At 41.5% G+C, this 21,051-nt stretch overlaps 1 protein-coding gene across 1 annotated transcript in view; it reads right to left on the bottom strand.

Annotated features, from left to right (window-relative positions):
• The window catches only part of NR5A2 (nuclear receptor subfamily 5 group A member 2), a 131,159-nt gene extending 111,571 nt beyond the window's left edge, over nucleotides 1-19,588 (bottom strand). Inside the window, exons 1-4 of the mRNA XM_058177973.1 lie at nucleotides 19,123-19,588; nucleotides 12,302-12,420; nucleotides 10,392-10,533; nucleotides 4,984-5,633 (exon numbers count right to left, since the gene is read on the bottom strand). Coding sequence (XP_058033956.1) covers nucleotides 4,984-5,633; nucleotides 10,392-10,533; nucleotides 12,302-12,420; nucleotides 19,123-19,204 — 993 coding nt within the window. The 5' untranslated portion in view covers nucleotides 19,205-19,588. The remainder of the gene's footprint in view (nucleotides 1-4,983; nucleotides 5,634-10,391; nucleotides 10,534-12,301; nucleotides 12,421-19,122) is intronic.
• Between the last annotated feature and the right edge of the window lie 1,463 nt (nucleotides 19,589-21,051).

Raw genomic sequence — 21,051 nt, 5'->3', positions numbered from 1 at the left:
TAAAAACTTGGTTGAATCATAAATGTACTGTTTTGCGATCTATGACTACATTCACACTTCGCATTATAATGGAAAAAAACAAGCTTGGTGTGATGCAGCAATCAAATCAACATCATAAATGGGACTCTGTGGTTAGGATTACTCTCCATACACCACAGAAATAATCATCCTGCTATTAAACAGGATGAGAAGTCCTACCTACCTCATTTGGCAGACAGGTTAATATGTATTTATTATCACTGAATCCCATTTGCAGGTTACCTCAGGGAACAATAATGGCTGAAGCTGCCCCTAAAAAAACCCTAAAATTTGTAATTCTACCAGCTTACAAAGCTGATCTTTTGTAAAAGTAATTCAAGAGACAGAAGGAATTGGGCTAGTACTTTCTTCTGTCCCAGGAATCAACCATTTAATATGGGCAAAATGCTAAAAAACAAACAAACCACAACGCCTACCTCAGCAAGAACTAAGTATTGTTAGTCTTAAAAATGCTATTGGTAGAAATGTGTAAATAGATATTCTGGCAGCATTTAGCTGATCATGATTAAACTTAAAACTTAAGCAGGATAATTTTTTTTATACCACATCTGAATTTATTATTTTATTGTTCATAATGTATAGAAGAGAGAGATTGTCACCTTGCTTTACAATTTGGCCATAATTGGCCCAGAGAGCTCATACAGAGAGAGCATGACTATGTACAGGTAGTCCTTGACTTACAACAGTTCATTTGGTGACGATTCAAAGTTACAGCGGCACTGAAAAAAGTGACTTATGACCATTTTTCACACTTATGACCGTTGTAGCATGCTCATTGTCATGTGATTTATATTTGGAAATTTGATAACTTACTCACATTTATGATGGTTGCAGTGTCCCAGAGTCACGTTGCAACCTTCTGATAAGCAAAATCAATGGGGAAACCAGATTCACAACAACTGTGGTACCAATTTAAGAACTGCAGTAATTCACTTACCAAATCTGATGAGAAAAGTCGCAAATTGGGGCAAAACAAATTTCTCATTTAGCAACATAAATTTTGGGTACAGTTGTGGTCATAAGTTGAGGACTACCTGTAATTTGAAAAAATTGCCTGAATCTTGTTACTGTCATCCACCATTTAAAGGAAAAACCAGTGAAATCCCTCTCTGCCTCTTCAGGCCTGATTGCACAGTACTGGGGTTATCATTATCTCCGCATTAGTTAAGGTGGGATATACAGTGTGGTTATTCAGGGATACCATTATAGTTATACACACACCCCAAAGCACCTTCCAGATTTTAATATTTTTAAAAGATTGATTTAATTAAAAAGCAGGGATATGCAATTTTATCATTAAGGGATGTTTTATGACTGGCCATACCCATCATAGAAGTTATTTTGTGAATATGAAAATTCTTTCCATGACAATTAATTATTGTTGGGCCCTTACTATTCCAAATCTGCTCATTAATCTAAAAAAAGTAGCTTTCCTAAAATTAAGGAAGGAAACTGAAGGTCTGCCTGGAACAGCAGCTTCAAAATTTTCCACGGCATTTAACATATCCATAAAAGAAGATGGTGTTTCAAGAACAATATCTTACAAAATCTTATTACGTTGGTTAACATAAATAGATGGGGAAACCAGTGGAAAATAATAGCACAGAAAGATGCGAGATTTAGGAATGTCCTCGAGATGTGGTTTGGGAGTACATGATGCCATAATCGTGCTGCAACTAAGCAAATTTTCTCTCTAGATCATGTATGTGCTGTTTTGAATTTAATTGATGACTGGGAATAAAAAGTGAACAAGGGAGTATTCTCTAAAAAAACTGTTCCCACTTGGAACATTTGGGTTCAGAATATCTTCTATGCCAGGGGTGGATTCTATTTACCTTTACTACCGGTTTGCAATGGGAGCGCGCGTGCGCTCTCACTTCACTTGCGCACGCTTCTGCGCATGCGCGGATTACTAAATATGACATCAGGGCTGGTGGGCGGAGCCTCCTGCTGTTTTTACTACCGGTTCGCAAGAACCAGAGAGAACCGGGAGCAACCTACCACTGTTTTGTACCCATTTCCAAAGTAAAGGTAAAGACATGCTCACAGGGTCTGTTCCTAACCCCGATGATGAAACTTGTATGGCAATGTCACAATGCAAGACCTGCCGTTTCCATACTTGTGTCATGGTGTCACATGCCGGCAGAGCTTCTCTCTCAACCTTGTAATGCACGCTTAGGAGTTTGCCTCTGTGAAGATACCCATGGTGTTTCTTTGTAGACAAAGTAATGAGAGGATTAACATAACGCATGAAAGCGTTATGCAAACAACGCATAACGTTATGCATTGAGTACGTTATGCAAACGATGCACTGCATTTCATTCTGATGCAATTGATGCAAATTAAATCATCTGCAATATTTGTTTGATGAAGTCACAATGAACGCATGTGACATTGCATACATCCAAAGCATACAGTGAAATTTGAATGCTCCATCCTTGCTATTTTCCATCAATATTTGGGCCCTACCTTTTGAATATTTCTTTATGAATGGCGTCTATGGCTTTAATCAACTCTAACATTCTTTCATATAAAAACTAAAAGATTATCTGCAAACCTTACAAGTGCATAGAAGGCTAATAAGAGGAAAAAAATATAGCTATGCTCCATAATGTGGTAATTTATTATCAACACAGGGACTTCTGATTATGCAAAACTTTAGACCTTCAGAGATATTTTCCAAAAGGATGTGACATAGATAGCCCATAACTTCGGTAATCCTACACTGGGAATTTCTGGGTTAGATGACCACAAATGTTTTGAAAAGATTTCCTTAAAAATAGTTTTCAAAAAATTAGCTAAATCAAAATTGAATGGGTGAATTATGTGCATTGGGTATTCTGATTGTAATCTGCTTCTACATTGTGTCTTTTCTGCCAAAGGAATACACATTTCAATAGTTATCCTATACCCCAGGTAAATGGAGAAGATCTTCTATAGTGGCAATCCCAGTTACAAAATACTATTTCCAAAAACTGCTGGGTCTTTATATTTTCCACAGCTTTAACGTAGCATTTTACGTTCTCAGTATAACCTGGGTTTTTATCTTGCTTTCTTTTCCCATATGCTTCCATTCGAATTATTCAACTGCACATTACATATATTTTAAAAATCCTCTTAAGCTCTTTGGAGGTAGCAAAAATAACTATAATAAATAAAATAAATATGCACACAAAAGCGACACCCATAGCGGAAAATAAACTCTTGGGACAGAGAATGTTAGGAAAATTTTAGGAAAAAGAGAAAGTAAACCTCTCAGCAATAGGCAACAGCGTACTAAGTAAAAAGACGATGCTACAAAAGTGAATCTCTGAATTTAACTACTTTCATTTATTTCTATTTATTTCTATTTCATATTTTTAAACTGCCATCTCCCTCAGATACTGCTCTATCTTTTCTTCCGTGTAGCCTTTTGGAGCAGAAGACTTTAAAAAAATGAAGGCTGCCTGTTCTAATCCTTTACCCTTGGAAAGGTTGTTATAAGACCTGTGAAAACTGAGATCCTTTTCCAAATATCGCTTAAAAGCACTGAGAAAGGACATTCCTAGTGACTTCCAATGCTTACTTTTTTATGGGTAACCAGGGTTTACACAGCACTGTTTTCCACAAATAAAAATATTTTCCTACTATTTAATCCCATTGTCCTTTGCCCTATCATCAGTGGATTGCCATCCTGTTTCCCCACTTCCCTAGGGTTGTCTCCTTTAAAACAATCCATCTTCTCACCCTGCATTCTTTCTTCTACTGGTCAGAAAAATTCAGTAATGATTTTGTTCCGATTCTTCTCCTCAGTTTGCTCACCCTTCATTAGTCTGCTACTCCAGAATATGGATTTTTGTTGGGATTCAGCAATCTGTCCAGAGACTTTTTTTTTTTTGCATCATTTTTAAAAGACTCTGGAGTTGCTACAAGCTAATAGGATAGGTGTTTATATATCAAACACATATATAATATTTGTCGATCCTGAATTTTATCTTGAATATACTGCACATATGGGCCCTCAAAGTACACTATTATTTTCAGTAATGTAACTATTACTATTCTCCTGTCAATCAGTTAGTTTTTTCTAGAGTGTCTTGCTCAGTGAATCCAGCTAGCAGAAAAATAACTGTGATTTCATAACTAGGCTTAGTCTTAGACATTTGTTACTTTATATAACATGTATACATAGTCTATTTTGCAGTATAGTTCATGGATCCGTATCAATTTTTTCCTGGTTTTATGACTCACTGATAATAACTTAAAGGATTGATTAATAGGAGTGGGAACCTAGAAAATCTCCAAATATTCTGGACTTCAACTTCTGGAAACCCAAGTTGGGTTGGCCAGTGAAGCTCTAGCAACATCTGGAGACCATAAGTTCTCCATTCTAGTTCATACTTTTAATCCTTTCTTTCTGGAGTCGTACACTAGGACCTATAAATATTTTTCTCCCAATGTTGCTTCCAAAATATTTTACAAAGGACTTTTTTGTCTGTTTATCTATCAATAGCCTTCTTTTTCTACCTTCCAAGAAACAAACCAATGGGCAATAGGGCAGCAAAAGGATGGCTTTTCATACTCACTGTTCTGGTCTATATCTATTAATGCTGTTATTCAACAGTAGCCTATAATCATAATTATGTTAGCCAGGCAAGATCCCAGAGTCCAACCCTCCCCCCCTAGATTTCTTAGCTGTAGAAAAAAATCCTGGTTTAAACATCCAATTCATCTTTTCAACAGATAATTAGTGAGATCAAAATAGTCATAATATTTTGAAATGTGTGTCTCAACAGCTTTTTCCTCAAAGAAGAATACACAAATGTAAGTTGTACCAATCAAATGCTAATCACCTTTTCTTATACCAAAACCCTTGTTTTGTTTATTCATTTATGTGTCCAATTTAGGCACCACCCATCTCACTCTCAGAGTGACCACATCCAATGAAAGAATTGCATGACCTACCTTAAGTTCTCTGAAGAATATGCTACTCCTAGCCCACTCGACAATTGAGAAGAGGGTTTGGTCAGCCATTTTGCACATAAGCCCAAAAGTGTTGAGCTTTTCATGCTTGCTTCTGTTGGCCTGCTCTTGTTGCAAGTAGGCCATAATCTTAGCTTGGACTTGCGGCTCATCTGGCTCACACTTCAAGAGTTCCAAAATCAGATGAGGAATACTTGCTGGTGAGCTGGTCTGATGGTAACCATCCATGTAAGAGTAGCCCATTATTGACTCTGGAGAACTAGTGTAAGGGTCAGGGTACTCAGACTTGATAGCACGGTTTGGAAAGTGACTGTAGCTCTGATAACCTTGTAGGCTACCATGTGGCGGCATTGTCATGCTAATTGGAGAGGTTACAAAAGGACTTCGGTCATAGTCTGTGGGAGGCAAGGCTGTATGGTTCAGAGGTAGGCCCTTGGAGGCAGAATGGATGTTCTGAATTGCAGAAGATATTGTGAGATCAGTGGGCATTGCTTGAATCACCTGAGTCATGGCTTCTAATTTGAGTCCATTTGCTCGGATGAGAGCTTTCTTCTGCTGCTTCAGTGCCCTGTCCCTCTTGTACATGGGTCCAAATTTGTTCCGACCTCCACGCATTCGGTCAGCTCTCACAGCTGTTGAATGTAGCAGTGAAAAAAAAGTTATAGGTATCACATTGCAGACATGATACAAATACAAATACTGATAAGAATCTCATCATTTTTAGTCCTTGATCAACCTGTAGCACAAGTTTATGTTGAGTATAGCTGTTTAAGGGTTTTTATTTTACTTTATTTTAGTGTGCTGTGGTGCTGCAGTGGCTATAATGCAGTATTGAAGTCTAACTCTGCCTACTGCCAGGAGTTCAATCTCAATCGGCTCAAGGTTGACTTAGCCTTCCATCTTTCAGAGGTTGTAAAATGAGGAACTAGATTGTTGGGGGCAATATGCTTATTCTGTCAACCACTCAGAGAGTACTATAAGGCAATATGAAGTGGTATGTTAGTTTAAGTGCTGTTGTTATTATTATTTATTGTAATTTCACTTTTGATGAACTATCGGAGAAGTTCTAGCCTGGTGAATAAAGATATTGTATTAATTTGCAAGCATTTACTATTTTCTTGTTATATTGCTGTATGAAAGCATTCTGGTGAATAATCTAAAAAAGCATAATTCAAGTTTAGTGTATTAAATTTACTAGTAAAACTAACAGGAGAGGGCTAATAAATTCTTCTACTAAGTACAAAGGACTCAAAATTGCATTTGGGAGCAGTGCAAGACATTTTAATAACAGCTTTTCAAAATGCTTATCATTTATTTTTTTTCCAATGTTTATACTCTTTTGACTTAACCCCTTGAGTAGATGTCATTTAAAGGCATGTAATGCTCTTCACATTGGCCTTTGCTCTGAAAAGAAGAAGCTTGCCAATTTTGGAGAGAGGTAATAAATTGCACCATTGTTATTTCCTCACATTGACTGCCTATGATAAAGAGCAAAGTGTCACCCAGATCAAAAATAAAAGGATTTTGCAACTTCCAATGCCATTCAACTCATATCAGAATTAGGGTTGTGGAGAAAAATTGTTGGTCTGGGTTACAGTACTATGTTGCTAGAACATGTTTTGAAAGCAGCAATATTTTACCAAGACTAACCTTCCCAAAGGTATTCAGACAATAAGAAGGACCTTTGACAGCTTGGTGACATGCTGAGATAGCTGGAGGTTACGTTACTAAGCTTTTATCTTATAGATTAGCATGCCATTAAAAATGTATTAGAAATCCTAGGTATACAGAGACCTATAAAACTATCATAAAGATGTTAACAATTAATGATTTGATCCTAAAATGTAATTTATGAACTAGAAGGCAAGACTATGTATCATAATCAAGGGAACATGCATAAATATATTAAAAACATTTATAGCTGAAAGCAGGAGTTCCTTCCCATTCTGCTGATAACAAAGAGGAAGTCTGTTCATATAGGAGAATATTGCTAAGTAATCTTTAATAAATAAATAAGAAAACAAATATTGCTCAGAAACACATCCACTCTTATTTTCTTGCTGGCAAAGAAAAGGTAAACAGAAATGCCTAACAAATTATAGTTAAATAGTTTTACCTACTCTACTCTACAATGCCACATTCTGGCATTAATTTTTGATTGCTTTTTTTTTTAAAGAAAAGAGGGGAATCCAGTCTCCTCCAATTATAGATTTTCCAAGATATAAAAGGCATGTAGCACATTCAAACAAGATACACAGACCTCTTTTCTTAATTATCGTCTCTATACAAGAGCTGTAACTTCTGCAAAGAAGTCAAGTCATGTTTCTTTTGGAAACTAGCATTAAAGGTCTCTGTGGAGCATTTGGTATGCTTCATCTCAGTATATCTCATCGAACAATTTCTGAAAGATGAGGGCTTTATGTAAAATGATAAATGGGATTTTTCAGTGTATTTACAGAAGAATAAAGGAGAATATTTGAAGCTCAGGGTTGAATTGAGGGGTTCTTGGTGTTCTCTGAGCTAGGTTGTTTTTTTGCAGACATCTCATTACCCAACCTAGATAATATTATCAATGCTAATTGTATCTTTTCTTTTATGTACACTGAGAGCAAATGCACCAAGACAAATTCCTTGTGCGTCCAATCACACTTGGCCAATAAAAAATTCTATTCTATTCTATTCTATTCTATTCTATTCTATTCTATTCTATTCTATTCTATTCTATTCTATTCTATTCTTTATTTTTTTTTATTTTTATTTTGTCAAACATTATATACAGGAACAAGGATTCTATTCTATTCTATTCTATTCTATTCTATTCTATTCTATTCTATTCTATTCTAATGACTATCACTGACGATGTCTATGGAGATTGTCAGTAATCTGTCCCAAAGGTGCTTTTTCAAAAAGCAACTGGATGTAGTTTTATCTTGAAGATTTTCACATCTTATCCAAGAAGCATCTTCAGTTGAAGAAGAAGTTGAAGAAGCTTCTTGGATGAAAAGTGAAAGGTTTTCAAGGAAAACCAAAGTCCAGTTGTCTTTTGAAAAAGCACCTTTGGGATAGCAGTGATGGTGTTACCTAGTTTGGATAATGAAACATCTGCAAGAATACAACCAAGCTCAGGCAGCACCAAGGACCCCACATTCACAGAACACTTTATGTACATGCAGCCTCCTAATGTTTCTAACTTTGTTCCACAATATTCATGTTTTTGGTGTTATAATCTATTACATCCTTCTGTCATATTCTTGTGCTCCTTATTGATTTTTTTTTAATGCAGAGACTAGTAAGCCAGTAGTAGACATCATAGCTTCTCTGATATAGACAGCGAAAGCACTTTTGAAAAGAATTTGCTTACATCCTGTGTTCTTCCTCCCCTTCTAAACCTTCTAGATATTTTTTGCCTAAACAAGAAGCAAACTTGTCTTGGATGTGTTTGTGAGACTGACCTTGTAAGGTGCATTTGCAAAAGAGGAGTACAAAGTATACAATCACTTGAGAATTGTTTTCTACTTTCTACCCAATCTCCATTTATTGTATTATCGTTATTCTGGGAACTGCAGATTTCAAAACATACATTTGATGCAATGACTCTTATCTCCGCCCTGATATTATCTGTTAATTCCAATCTAGACTGCTGTAGTGCAAGGAGTCTGAACAGATCCAAAGTTAGGTTTAATTGGCATAATTAAATTATTCTGGAATGAGAAGTTTATGGATCACAATCTCTGTGGGCGAAGCTGCTCACAAGTTCTACGTCTGTCCATAAGAAAATAGTGAACTTCTAATGAGAAAACTAGCTGCTTTGCAGTCTTTAGCTTGAGAACTTATGAACTGAACCAATGCTGGTGACTTTTTGAAATACAATGAAACCATAAGAATGTTTATAAAGAATAAATATTATTATAAATGTTTATAATTTATAAATAAATAATAATCACTAACTCCATTTTCAGGCAACAAATATTTTTGCATTATCTCAGAATTTAAGCAACTTCAAAAAAATAATAATGAAATCCCTACCAATAACATTTAAGTTAGTCACATTGACTAAAGATTGAAATTATTAATTATAGTTCCACATCTTTGAAAATTTATGAATATTAAAACCAATAAACTGTACAGCAGTAAAGGTTAGAAGTAAGATAAATTGTTAGCAGTGGGATGTTCCCAATATTGTGTTTTTAACTGGACTATTAAATATCAATGAAGAGAAGAAATGAAGAATAATAGAATAATCTAGTCCCTAAAACTAGAGTCATATATATAAATACAAATATTTGGCATGAAAATTTTCTCTCCCATCATTGAATTCTTACAAACCAATGAAAATGACGTACAGCATTATTTTCAAACTAGCAATGATTTAACCTAACAGAGGTGGAACCAAGTAGACTGTTGAATTTGTAGTTACAAAAAAATGACAAAAGTGAATTCTATCAATATTCATTGTTAAAAAATACTACTAAAAATAGCAAAAATACTACTAGTCTACATTAGGCAAATATTTATCAGAAAAGTTTCAAAACTTTTTGATAGCAAGATTCATTGTCACAATATATATTTTTCAAGCTAACTTTTGTTTCCTTGTTTCAGATTCTGTTACAATAATTTACTCTGAACACGATAAAGTGACAAGATGTAGCTCATATTTTATCAATGGCCTACAGAGCATTATAATATACCTGGATAATTTCATAAAAACTGAAAACTATTTCTATTAGATGAGTAATGAGGGTTTTGTTGTTGTTGTTTTAAGAAAACCAAGATCTCTTTCTATGAAGTGCTAAATCATTGTTTAGTCAATGATTAGCCCAGCTTTATAATCCCTGCATACAAGCAATTCCACTGGTAAGCAAGAACGATCAATTGTCTCCGAGATAGAAAACATGTCCAATATTCTATATTGTACTGTATTTATAACTTTAGGATATACCTGAAATGATTTTATTTTAGAAATCACTACAGTATCAATTTTCCCTTCAACTATTTATTTTGCCTGCTCTGGTTGAATTGTGTTTGCCTAAAGAAATCAGTGTCATTTATTCTAAGTATTTATGATTAATTCTGGATAGTGTGCACTCTCTGAAAATTATATTGTACAATAAATTGTACAATATAATTGTACAATTATATGTATTTTTCTAATGCTTACATTTGCAAAGAGCCTCTAAGTACCATAAGCAGCAAAAGGAAGCCTTCAAAGCTCTTTGAGATAAAGTTGTAGTAGTGAATCATAAACTTCCATTGTTTTTGGTCCATCATAAGCAATCATTCTTTGAAATAACACCTCAAATGACAACAGTTTAAATAATGCACATAGACGGACTTGTATTTAATATGTAATTGTTTTTTTATACTTATGCAGCAACAATTGCAGACCTTACCTTCCAACTTCATCCCAACACTTAGACATTTTTGAAACCGACAATAAGGGCATCGTTTTCTTTGAGTTTTGTCAATTTGGCAGCTTTGATTTTCTATACATGTGTACCTTTTGTTGTTCTGGACTGTTCGCTTAAAGAAGCCCTGTAAAATAGATAGAACATATTTACAAATTGGGCACAAATGGCTTGAACCAGGAATTGACTTCAGATTATGAAAACATTCACCCAATCCTCTCTTCTACTGTCATCCTGCTAATTCAGCATTTATGAAATGGCTGGTTTGGTTCCACATTTCCTTGGAGGAAACCCACTAAGCCACGAGCACAATTTTTCTGAGACTAGTCTATGCTGGTGTTGATTTACATCAGATCCTGGCAATGCATCTATATTGTTTCTCTAGTCATCATCTACCACTAGCAACTTGAATGAATTAAAATTATTTCAAATGATCCCAATTTTTTAAAGTGGCCTTTCAAAATCACCTAATGCCAAATTTTAAAACAAATCTTCGCTAAGATGTAAAAAAAAAAAAAAAAAACCTTGCCTATTTTTATTCATTTTTTAAGATTTCACTAATAGTAATCCTAATTTATTTACCATTAAATCCCAAATGCAAGGAAGTTTCCCCAATCTACCACTTGTTACTCTGTTTCTCCTGCCTCTGCTAGTATACTATTCTTCACTTTATCATCCATCAATATTGATATCACCTTAATTCTCTGATATTTAAAACTGAATTTTAAGCTGCCTATAGAGATTCTCAATTTTAAGCTGAATTTTAAACTCTTTGGGATTTTAAAAGAGTTACTTGCAAGACTATCTTTTTCCCCCAATACTAAATACAGCTGTATAAATTACTTCTGGTGGCCAAGATTATTAAAATCATGTACTAAATAACAAATATTCTGCTTCTCATGTCTCTTTATAGTGTAGGAATAGTGGCGGATAAGTATAATTACATGGTGGTGGTATTGTAGTGTGATTAACTTTTGATTCAGCATGAATACTGACTTGCTCAAAAGTTCTCTTAACCAAATGTAACTTTAGCAGATACAAGTTCTGAGTATGTAAATATTTTTATAGAGTCCTAAAATTATAACCATGCTAAAATGAGGTTGCTTTAGTACTATGAAGTAAACAATTTGCTCGGTTTTTATACTAATCCAGAATTATTTTACAGAATTGCAATTTAGTCCAGAACTCAGGCAGAGTTCAAGGCAATCTAAGGTTTTATTAGCTGGATGCATAGCACTGGCCTATAATTTTGAGACTCCAGCTGATACACATAAAATGAAATGCATGAGCAAAAAAAATATATTCTTCAACATGATGAATGGCATTTTAAAACCATTTAATTGATTTCCACTTAATCACCTTGCAGATAAATGTGGACATAAAATGCAGTGTATGTATGAGTGTGTATGCACGTTTATAAATATGTGCAAGCATAAAAAGAATGTCAAGGGAAATTTACATTTGCATCCTGAAAGATGAAAAACTTGAAACAGTCGCCTTCAATATTGTAGCCCTCAAATTTATCAGGAACAAGATGCAGCAACAATAATACTCAATGTATATAAATCAACTAAAATCAATATTGAGGACAGCTGGGAATGAAAGTCTCTCTACAACTACATCACTTCACGACAACCAAATATTTAAAGGCAGTAAATATAGCCACTCTATAGTGAACACCGTGGGCAAGGTTTTCTTTCCATTGGCTAAAAAAAAAAAAAAAAGACCCTTCTTATTCTTTACATAACTTCTGCCTTCAGAGAACGCTACTGCACTCCTTCACAATATTCTTTTTTCCATTAAAAATAACAGAAATCTGATTGACTAGCCTTTTTTCTTGATCTGGTTTTCAGCTCCCTCCCCCACGTTTCCCATGAAAATAAATTGTACAAAACCTTGCAACTTTCACAGGTAAGGAGTCCATAGTGATACCCAGACACTTTATCTCCACAGACTGGACACAGTTCTTCAAGATCTTCATCATAAGAGTAATTCACCATTTTAAACTGAGACACTGGGAATGGGGGAAAAAGAAGAAAAATAGGGGAGGAATTAAACTCTATGAGAATGTACACAAAACATTTGATGCATTATTTATTTCTTCACTGGGGAAACAATTCCAGGACATCCATGGGTTTTTATTTCCCTTTAAATCCTCAAAACAGGAGAACCACAATTTTGAAACAGCAGATATTTTTTATAGCAACCAAAAATATTCTTTCAAAATTCAATTTAGCAGAATAAAACCTGTTAAAACTACCCACAGTTCTAAACACACAGCAAGCATTTTATTTTACTAATCCCCAAAACTGGTTTTCCAAAATATTAAATATTAAATTCTTAGTTCACTCCTATTTGTGCTTACACAGAAATAGGCAGGACTAGTTCAAGACATCCTACTCTGAAGTTTACATGCCTGAGGCTGCAGTCTTACTTTTCTTCAGTTTATTGTTCTTGGGATAAAGATCGACATTTATTTGTACTATATTGAAAATGTAATTGCATTTAAAAATTAAAAATCAGATGACTAAGTGGAAAAGTAACTTTTCTCTGTACTTTGAAAGTTCGGCTATAACAAATCACCTTAAAAAAATGTTTATCTAACCCCCATTTCAAATTAACAAAACTAGTAGTCTGAGTGGGGGGGGGAGAGGAAATCAACAGCTTACAACAGTATTTTAAAAGCGAGATGAAGAGAAGGGGAAAAAAAGAAACTGTAATTTTTACATATCCATCAAACTTGTCTTTACAAAAAAACCCATTCTTCTGCCTTAACTCTTTTTCCTTACTGTCTCAACCCACCAGAGAAAATACATAAACTGTTCAAGGGTTTACAGAGACCCTTTGAATTTCTCTTGCAAACTTCTTCAGTTGCTGGAAACTAAAAACAATGAAGAAAGTTTTACGGCAACCTTCCTTCCTTCCTTCCTTCCTTCCTTCCTTCCTTCCTTCCTTCCTTCCTTCCTTCCTTCCTTCCTTCCTTCCTTCTGGGGAACACAGATGTTTTACATGAGACAGCAGAGAGGAAACTCTTGGCGCGATCCTAAGAATTAATTCAATGAAATGGAAAGACCCAACTGATTTAGGAGCGAGATCCTCATGAAAGAATCCGATTCCTGTCGGGGAACCGGGGGGAATCGGTGTTCCACCGACTCAAGGGGGGCGGGGGAGAACCAGGAAGATCTGCTAGTTTGAGTTCTCCACTCTCTCACTTCTGGTTGCCCCCCCCCACCGGATTATTCTAAGGGGAAAAGTGGGTTGATCTCTTTAAGAGAAGAAGATATTACTCTCCTGCGGGAATTTCGACGAATCTTCTTCTGGTGGCCTAGGCAGAGAAAAAAGTATGTTGTGCCCGAGTCGGAGTAGCGAGCCAGATTCAAGGGAGGCCAGATGTAGCCAAGGTAAGTAACTGGGGCTAAACAGGGGCAGAGAAGGATCTTCTTCACCCCACCCCGAAGAAACTTCGCCAGCTGCTGACCTACCGTTCCTTCCCCTGTCTACAATTCCACTTCGTTTTCCACCGATTTGCTCCATCGAGGAAGCGATCCTTCCTTCCCCAGGTGACCAGGATCCCAGGAAAGAATGATCGCGAATGTCTAGGGGGAAGGGGTGGGGGCAGTGGATGGGTGGGAGGGAGGGAAGGGAGAGGAGAGGAGAGAAATGACCTAAGGCTTCCCTACTTCTCCATTGGGTGGGAGCTTCCATTCAAGCCAAAGGCTTCAATAGTTTGGTCAAACTTTCTCAGAACCAGCCGAAAGGAAGCTTCGGAGAAGAAGCAGGAGAAGGAGGAGGAGGAGAAAAACTATCGAAGCGTTTCCAAACCGAGGGGTACAAAATGGAAGAGAAGAGAGAGAGGGAGGAGGAGGGAAGGGAGAGGAGAGGAGAGAAATGACCTAAGGCTTCCCTACTTCTCCATTGGGTGGGAGCTTCCATTCAAGCCAAAGGCTTCAATAGTTTGGTCAAACTTTCTCAGAACCAGCCGAAAGGAAGCTTCGGAGAAGAAGCAGGAGAAGGAGGAGGAGGAGAAAAACTATCGAAGCGTCTCCAAACCGAGGGGTACAAAATGGAAGAGAAGAGAGGGGGGGGAGGGAGGGAGGGAGAGGGAGAGAGAGAGATGGCAGTGTGTGGGGGAGGGGAGGGAAGTTCCGGGAAGACTTTTTGCCAGGGAAGGAAGAAGCTGCAACCTGAACCCGGAGCCCTCCCACCACCTCCGCCGAAGCGTCGAGAAATGGGAACGTTGAGGCGTAATTTCAAAGGTGCGAAGAAAACGGGAGAAGCGGGACATCTACAGAACCGTTCCCTCCAAAAGCCCTTTTGGAGGACTTTTAAGGCACACCGCAGGCAAACTATTGACCATTGACCTGCCTACTATTGGAGCCGCTGACTGGCAGTGGACTTTCGGGCGGGAATTTTAGGTAGGACCTAGGAAGATGCCGTGGCTCCAACCCGGGACCTTCCACTAATAGATCGAAGTCTTTGTTCTTTCTCTTTTAGACGGAGCAGCGCGGAACCCCAAATTGTTCGGTACCCCAAATGTACTTAGCAGTAAAGATGTGGTTGGATGGGGTAGCAACGGCCCAGTTTTGGTTTCGGATCTATTCGGATAAATGAGTTGGAGAAACTCTTTCTCGCACACAGATATTGCCCTATTTGTATCTTGGAAGTGAGTAGTGTTGGATCTCGACCGCAAACGAACACTTCTTTCAGAGGCCGGTTCCCAGAAGGGCTTCAACTCGAGGGGATGAAGGACTGAAGCAAAAGAAAGGAAAAAAAAAAAAAAGAAGAAGAAGAAGAAGAAGAAGAAGAAGAAGAAGAAGAAGAAGAAGAAGAAGAAGAAGAAGAAGAAGAAGAAGAAGAAGAACCGAAAGCCACATCTCCAAATCGCTTCGTTGAGGGGGAAGCCAAGAAGGTGGAAAAGCGCCTTAAGAAGCGCGTTTCGAAATCTAAAAAACTGCCCATCTGCCCTCCCCGTTTGCCTCTGTGCGCGCACGAATCCCCGAGGACAGCACCGCGCCTTCTTCTGGAGTTCCCGAAACGGGATAAAAGGCTGAATCGAGGGATGGACGGACAGATCTGGGCAGAAGCGGAGAAGGAACTGTCAAGAACCGAGAGGCCAAAAGGGTTTCGCCTCTCCGTCCGGGATGGGCGCCTCCAATTCTGTTTGCTCTATCGTATAAGGCCATTCTGAGCCGAGGGGCAGCATCTCAACCAGGAAGAAGCTTTTAGCTGACTGGAGTTTTCCCGGCAGAGCCGTCAAGGCAGAACTTAAACTGTCAACGGCCCCGGAGAACTGAGCAAGATCTCCCGTAGGGCTTGCCGTAGATGAAGTAAAAGGAGGCAGCGTTACAGTTTTAGCTCATTTATCTGCGAATCTCTTAATAGTTTCTTCTAGCATCCTCCAGCCCTCGTCGAAATGAACCCGCACCAGGCTGGTTGGATGCCTTTAGAAGATGCCATAAGCAATTATTGGGGACCCAGGCGAAGGTTTATAATTGCCTTATTGTGTTTTCGGTCAGACTTTCGCAGGGAAAAAAAAAAACCGACCCGCCCCTTCACTCCTACCCACCCTGACCCAACTATCCGTGTCCATCTTACGCCGAAATCAAAGCGCCGTTGGCAATTCCTGCTAACATCTCCTTACACACAGTGACTCTGGGATCGGACTATTGTGTTTCCTAAAGTTGTAAGAGATGCTCAGGAACGGGCATTCCAGCACACGGCTTCATTTACACATGGCACCCGGCTTCACCGCGTTTCTAAATTACCTCGCGTTCTGGGTCGGCATAAGCCCTTGAAGCAGAAACGAACCTAAAGGGCTAGTACTTATGGACCCGTTCCCAACAAAGCTTAACCAACCAGATTGAATACCAAATTTGGCACGTTCTGCGAACGCATGCACTAAATCTCTCCCTCAGCTTCTGGCGCTTAATGGGGTGTGTGGGGAGAATACAACCACTGTGTTATCTTCCTCAGCAGCAAATCACATTATCTCTCTTCCCTCCTCCTCCCCCAGTCAAAAGCCGCGGCACCAAGTTATTTTGGGACTTGGAGGGCTGGTTGGTTGGTTTTAATCCCATTTCACTACTCCTGGCTGACAAATGGTGATCACGGTTTTCCGCCCTATTCCGACCCCACTAGTCCGCCTTCGCTTTGCATAATCATGGGAGCTTCCCCCTCCATCCGATTTGAAACTTGCACGGCTCCCATGCCATTCAGAGGCTTCAGCGAATTACTTGGTCAAGCCCTTCCAGATGGCGCGACGTTCTGAGGAGCTACGCTCAGTGTCGCCCGCAGCCTTCAGAAACACGCCGATTCTTTTGTCGACGCCACCACTGGGAACTTCCAGAGTTTTGTGGTCGTCCCCACCCCCACTTTCGAATTAAATAAATACAATTAAGAGCTTACGCCTGACATGACTTCGGGTTCAAGTTAGGGGAAAACCCGATTGAAAGCAACGGAATGAAGCTTCCACCCTGAATACAGAGTTAACATCGTGGAATTTTTTGCCCCAAGAGCCTTCCTAAGTATCGGCAGTCAAGGTTTTTTTTTCCCCCTCCCTCCCCCCCTTCGCCCAAAGACTCCTACATTTTAATTGATCAGCTGTCTTCGATAAGAACTGGGGAGGCTGTTAAAATATATCTCAAATTCGCCCTTTGAATTCTCGTTGAGGGGAACCTAAGAGGGACGAAGGGGGCGGTGTGCCTGAAAGAGACTGCCGGCTCACAAAGTGAACAGAGGCGCTGCTGGATTTCCCGTAGCAATTAGGCTCAAACAACTCCCCCCCCCCCGCATCCCTACTTTCTTTCTCCCAGGCCCAGCAGTAACAAAAAGCACCTTAGCAATTCTTTCTGTCCTGTCTTTTATAAAGTTTCCCAGAGACTATTGCAAATCCTGCGCGCTTTCTGAAAGAAGCCAAGTCCCTTAAGGCGTTAGTACTTAATGGTTCCTCGCAGGTATTAAAAGCCAATCCAGTCTCTCCCAAGGTTTTATATTCCCTGCGTTCAGGGACTCCCGGGATAGCGACCTAAGCTTCCCGCGGTCCCGGCGGAAAGTACATGTGGCTTCAGCACAGCAATAGGCTCAAATCCCAAGTCACGGGGGTGGGGATGGGGGACGGGAGAAGACGGAAAGGCGTTAAGAGTCTTGCATCATTGCACGGAGCACTCCAGGTCCGTCCCCCGCCATCTGCTAGGGGAGTTTTGCTCTGGGGGAAAGAAACTTAGAAAGATTTCCTGCGGTGTTTTTCCGCCCTTCCATTCCCCTGCTTGCTTCCCTCGCCCCAGTGGTCGCTGGGATCGGAGAAGGACGGCGCGGGATCAACTAAGATCCCTCCCGAACTTGAAGTCTCCTTTTCCACCCTTCACAAGTTTAGAGTTCTTTTTGTGATTTCCTCCTTCGGCATCTTCGCCTCGTCTGATCCTGGTAAGGGGTACCCCTTCTGATCCGCTGAGAGCCCATCCTCCTTCGCCTGGACCATAAGCCGGGGTTTGCTAAGGTTACAATCTCTACCTTCCGATGCTTCAGGGGACGCGGTTAGTTAGCAGCATTCAGGCACTGTCTCGGAAAACGTGTGTGTGTATGTGTGTGTGTATGCGCGCGCGGGCACATACACACACACACACCCTCTTGCTTTCTGTTGAGGAAGTTCCCTAGTTTAATCAGTCAAACTCCCATAAAAAAAACATCCCTGCTCTCGTAGGCGGAAGAATTTCCCCATAAATGTTTAGACGCTTCCCCGTCTGCCTTCCCCCCCCCATGTTTCTTCCTTCCGCCTCCCCCTTTTCCCCTATCAATCATACTAAAGCAAACGATTTGGGAGCTACACTGTTGGGATGGGCGATCCTTCTAATTTTGTTTTGAAAGCCGAATCTTCCCCACCCCCACCCCCGAAACGATGTAAACACCTCCGTAACCAGGAAAACAAGCCCTACGAATTAGCCTGCAATGTGCCAGTTCATTGATTTCTATAGCCTCGGTCCCGCGCTCCTTGAAGGATGCCGACCCCGGAGTCAAGCCTCGGTCGGATCCCGCGCATTTGTTTCTCGTTCGTTCCCGCCAAGAAATGCCAAGCGCTCGGGTGGCTTCTCAGCCTTCCTTACAAGAAAGCCGGCTCCCGAGTCCTTTTCTTTGGGCCGCCGCCTCCGGTTCCCTCCCCCGCCCTACCTCCCAGGAGAGAAGTCCCCCGGCGTTTTCCAGGGAGGAACTTCTTTCCAAGTGCGCCTCCGGCGGCCGCTAGATCATCGGCGCGTCAGACTTGAAAGTCCCTCAGCCTGACTTTTCGGGGGCATTTTTTTTACTTTCCTTTACTTTGCAGTACTTAAAAGGAGAGCTCGGGATTAAGTAGCAGGAGGCTTTGACAGCAGCCTCCCCCCACCCCCGCGCCAAGAAGACGCTGCGATCAAGGCAGCCGAGAGCGAAGCGAGACCCACGTGGGGGGCGAGGGCTTTTCCCGAGCCGACAGCCGAGGGTCGCGGGTGGCAACCCGAAACGCCCGAAAAGCAGGACTGTCTCTAGCGACGCGCTCAAAACCGCCGGTCCCAGGAGCCGCTGGCTGCGAGCTAGCGAGCCCTAACCCGGCGTGCAGGAAAAAGAGGCGGCTGGGCTGGGCTTGGCTTGGCTTGTCCTCGGCCGCCTTTTGGCTTATAGGCACATCCAAGCTCCCTCGCCGGCCAGCCGTCCGTCCGTCCGGGCGCCCGCCGGTCCTCTCGCCCCTTACCTTGCATGTTTTCCGGCATGTGCCCCCGTTCCCCATTCGATCGGACCAGTCCCAAGGCTTCCGTCTCCACTTTGGGCAGCATGTCAAGGCGGCCGCGGGCAGAGCTAGTCGGCGCGCCGGCTCGGTCAGCCCAGAGGGTGAGAAGCACCTGGAAGCTGACTGAGAGGCGAGCGGGGAAGCGGGCGGTCGGCGGAGGCGAAGCGGCTGGAAGTGGGAGAGAGTCCGCTTGGCCGTTGCCTCTCTTGCCCTCGTAGCTGATCGCTCGGAAAACCTCGGAGTGAGGTCTCGGAGCGCTCCGATCCCAGATGGGAAAGGAGCGCTCGCCCGACCCCTCAAGCTTTCCCTCGGATCTGCTTAAAGAGGTTGGGAAAAGCGGGCGGAAGCCAGGGGGGAGTGGGGCGACCTGCCCAGTCCGGCCACCTCTCCCTGTCCCAAGCGCCGCAGGGGCATCGCCGAACTTCCAAGCTTCCCTACTCCGGAGTCAGTCAGTTCTGCTTCGCGGATGGGCTCCGCTTTGGACAAAAAAGGAAGGGGCACTTCCCAGCCTAAGGAAGAGAAGGCGGTGGCGGGGAGGGGGGATTCGGGCCGAGCGTGTGAACGTGAGCGTTTGTGTGTCCTGGGGGGGTGGGGAGGGAGAGGAAGGGGAGCGCTGACACTGCTTGTGCAGCCAATGAGAAAGGCGCCCAATCAGACAAGGTTGTTAAACCTGGCGGGCGAACGGTCCCCGCTTCCCAGTGAATGGGAAGAAACGCGCGCATGCCGGTATCCTGCCCGGTCTCGCCGACTAAGGAGTTTCTTTTTCTCTCCTAAGGTCGATCCCCCCCTCCTTCCGCAACATTTTCGCTCCTTCCTCTGCTAGCTATATGTAGGGTTAAAAGTCCACCGGGAAGTGAACAGGTCCTTCCCCGGGCAAACAAGGATCGGGGGTGACTGTTTCATTGATTTCTCTCTCTCACACACACACGCACCCAGGAGTTGGCCCTCTGCTTTTCTAACTTTTGGAAGGAGTAAGGAGGGAAGGCTGCTGGACCTCTGGCCTTGGATCCGCGTTTGCTGGGAAGGCGCTCCCGAACGCGAATTCAGAGACTCGGTTTCTTTGGGAAGAAACTTACGGCGGTCTACTTCGACCACCTCCAAGAGACGCGGGGCTGGGGTGTGATGGGAGGAGAGAGAGACGGGCGAGAGAGATAGGCGGTTATCCGTTGCTCCGACAGTAATGGACTTTGAGGCAGAGAATCGTCCTCGAACCCCCAACTACAGGCATGGAGACCAGTGCCCATAAACGAGCGCATGCATTGCGCTCATGCAAAACTTATCTCTCTCTCTCTCTCGTCCCCCCTTCCCCCTCGCCTCCCTCCTCTTTCTCAAAGCTCGGCTCTCTCTCTCTCGCTCTCTCTCGCTCTCTCTCTCTCTCTAACTCTGACGCGCAAGTTTTACATTCTCGCTACGTTCCTGGATGCTGCAAAACTGATCTTAACGGGCCCAAAGATTTAAGAAAAAGTAGGAGTTCGGTCCCGGGGCATCCTCCTCTAGAGTTATGCAACGTAGCCCGAGTGAAACGCGTTTTTACTTTCGATAGCTTCCAAACAGGCAAACTTTGTGAAGCTTCTAATGAAATCGGTGAGACTTTAAAAACGTTAGCGCTTGCCCCATAAACTGCAACAACACAAAAGCAACTTGAGAAGAGCACCAACTGACCAGCCAAAGCAAAACTCTGCTAGGTTCTACTCAAATCTCTCTGATCACCAAAGAATCACTGTTTAGCTTTTATATTCTACACTCCTAGTTAGTGTGGGCATTTTCTTTGGGTGAGGAAAACGTTAATGCTCATTTGTGACCCAACTTTTGGAGGCTCCAGGCAGCTTCCAGCGTTTGGTTGTTATTCTTAAACCCAACCCCCCCCTACTTTAAGACTTCCCCCACTATTCA

Source organism: Ahaetulla prasina, chromosome 3 (genome assembly GCF_028640845.1).
Source record: "Ahaetulla prasina isolate Xishuangbanna chromosome 3, ASM2864084v1, whole genome shotgun sequence".
NCBI classification, from domain to species: domain Eukaryota; kingdom Metazoa; phylum Chordata; class Lepidosauria; order Squamata; family Colubridae; genus Ahaetulla; species Ahaetulla prasina.
The sequence above is the reverse complement of the archived record's forward strand: the minus strand, read 5'-3'. Positions and strand labels throughout refer to the sequence as shown.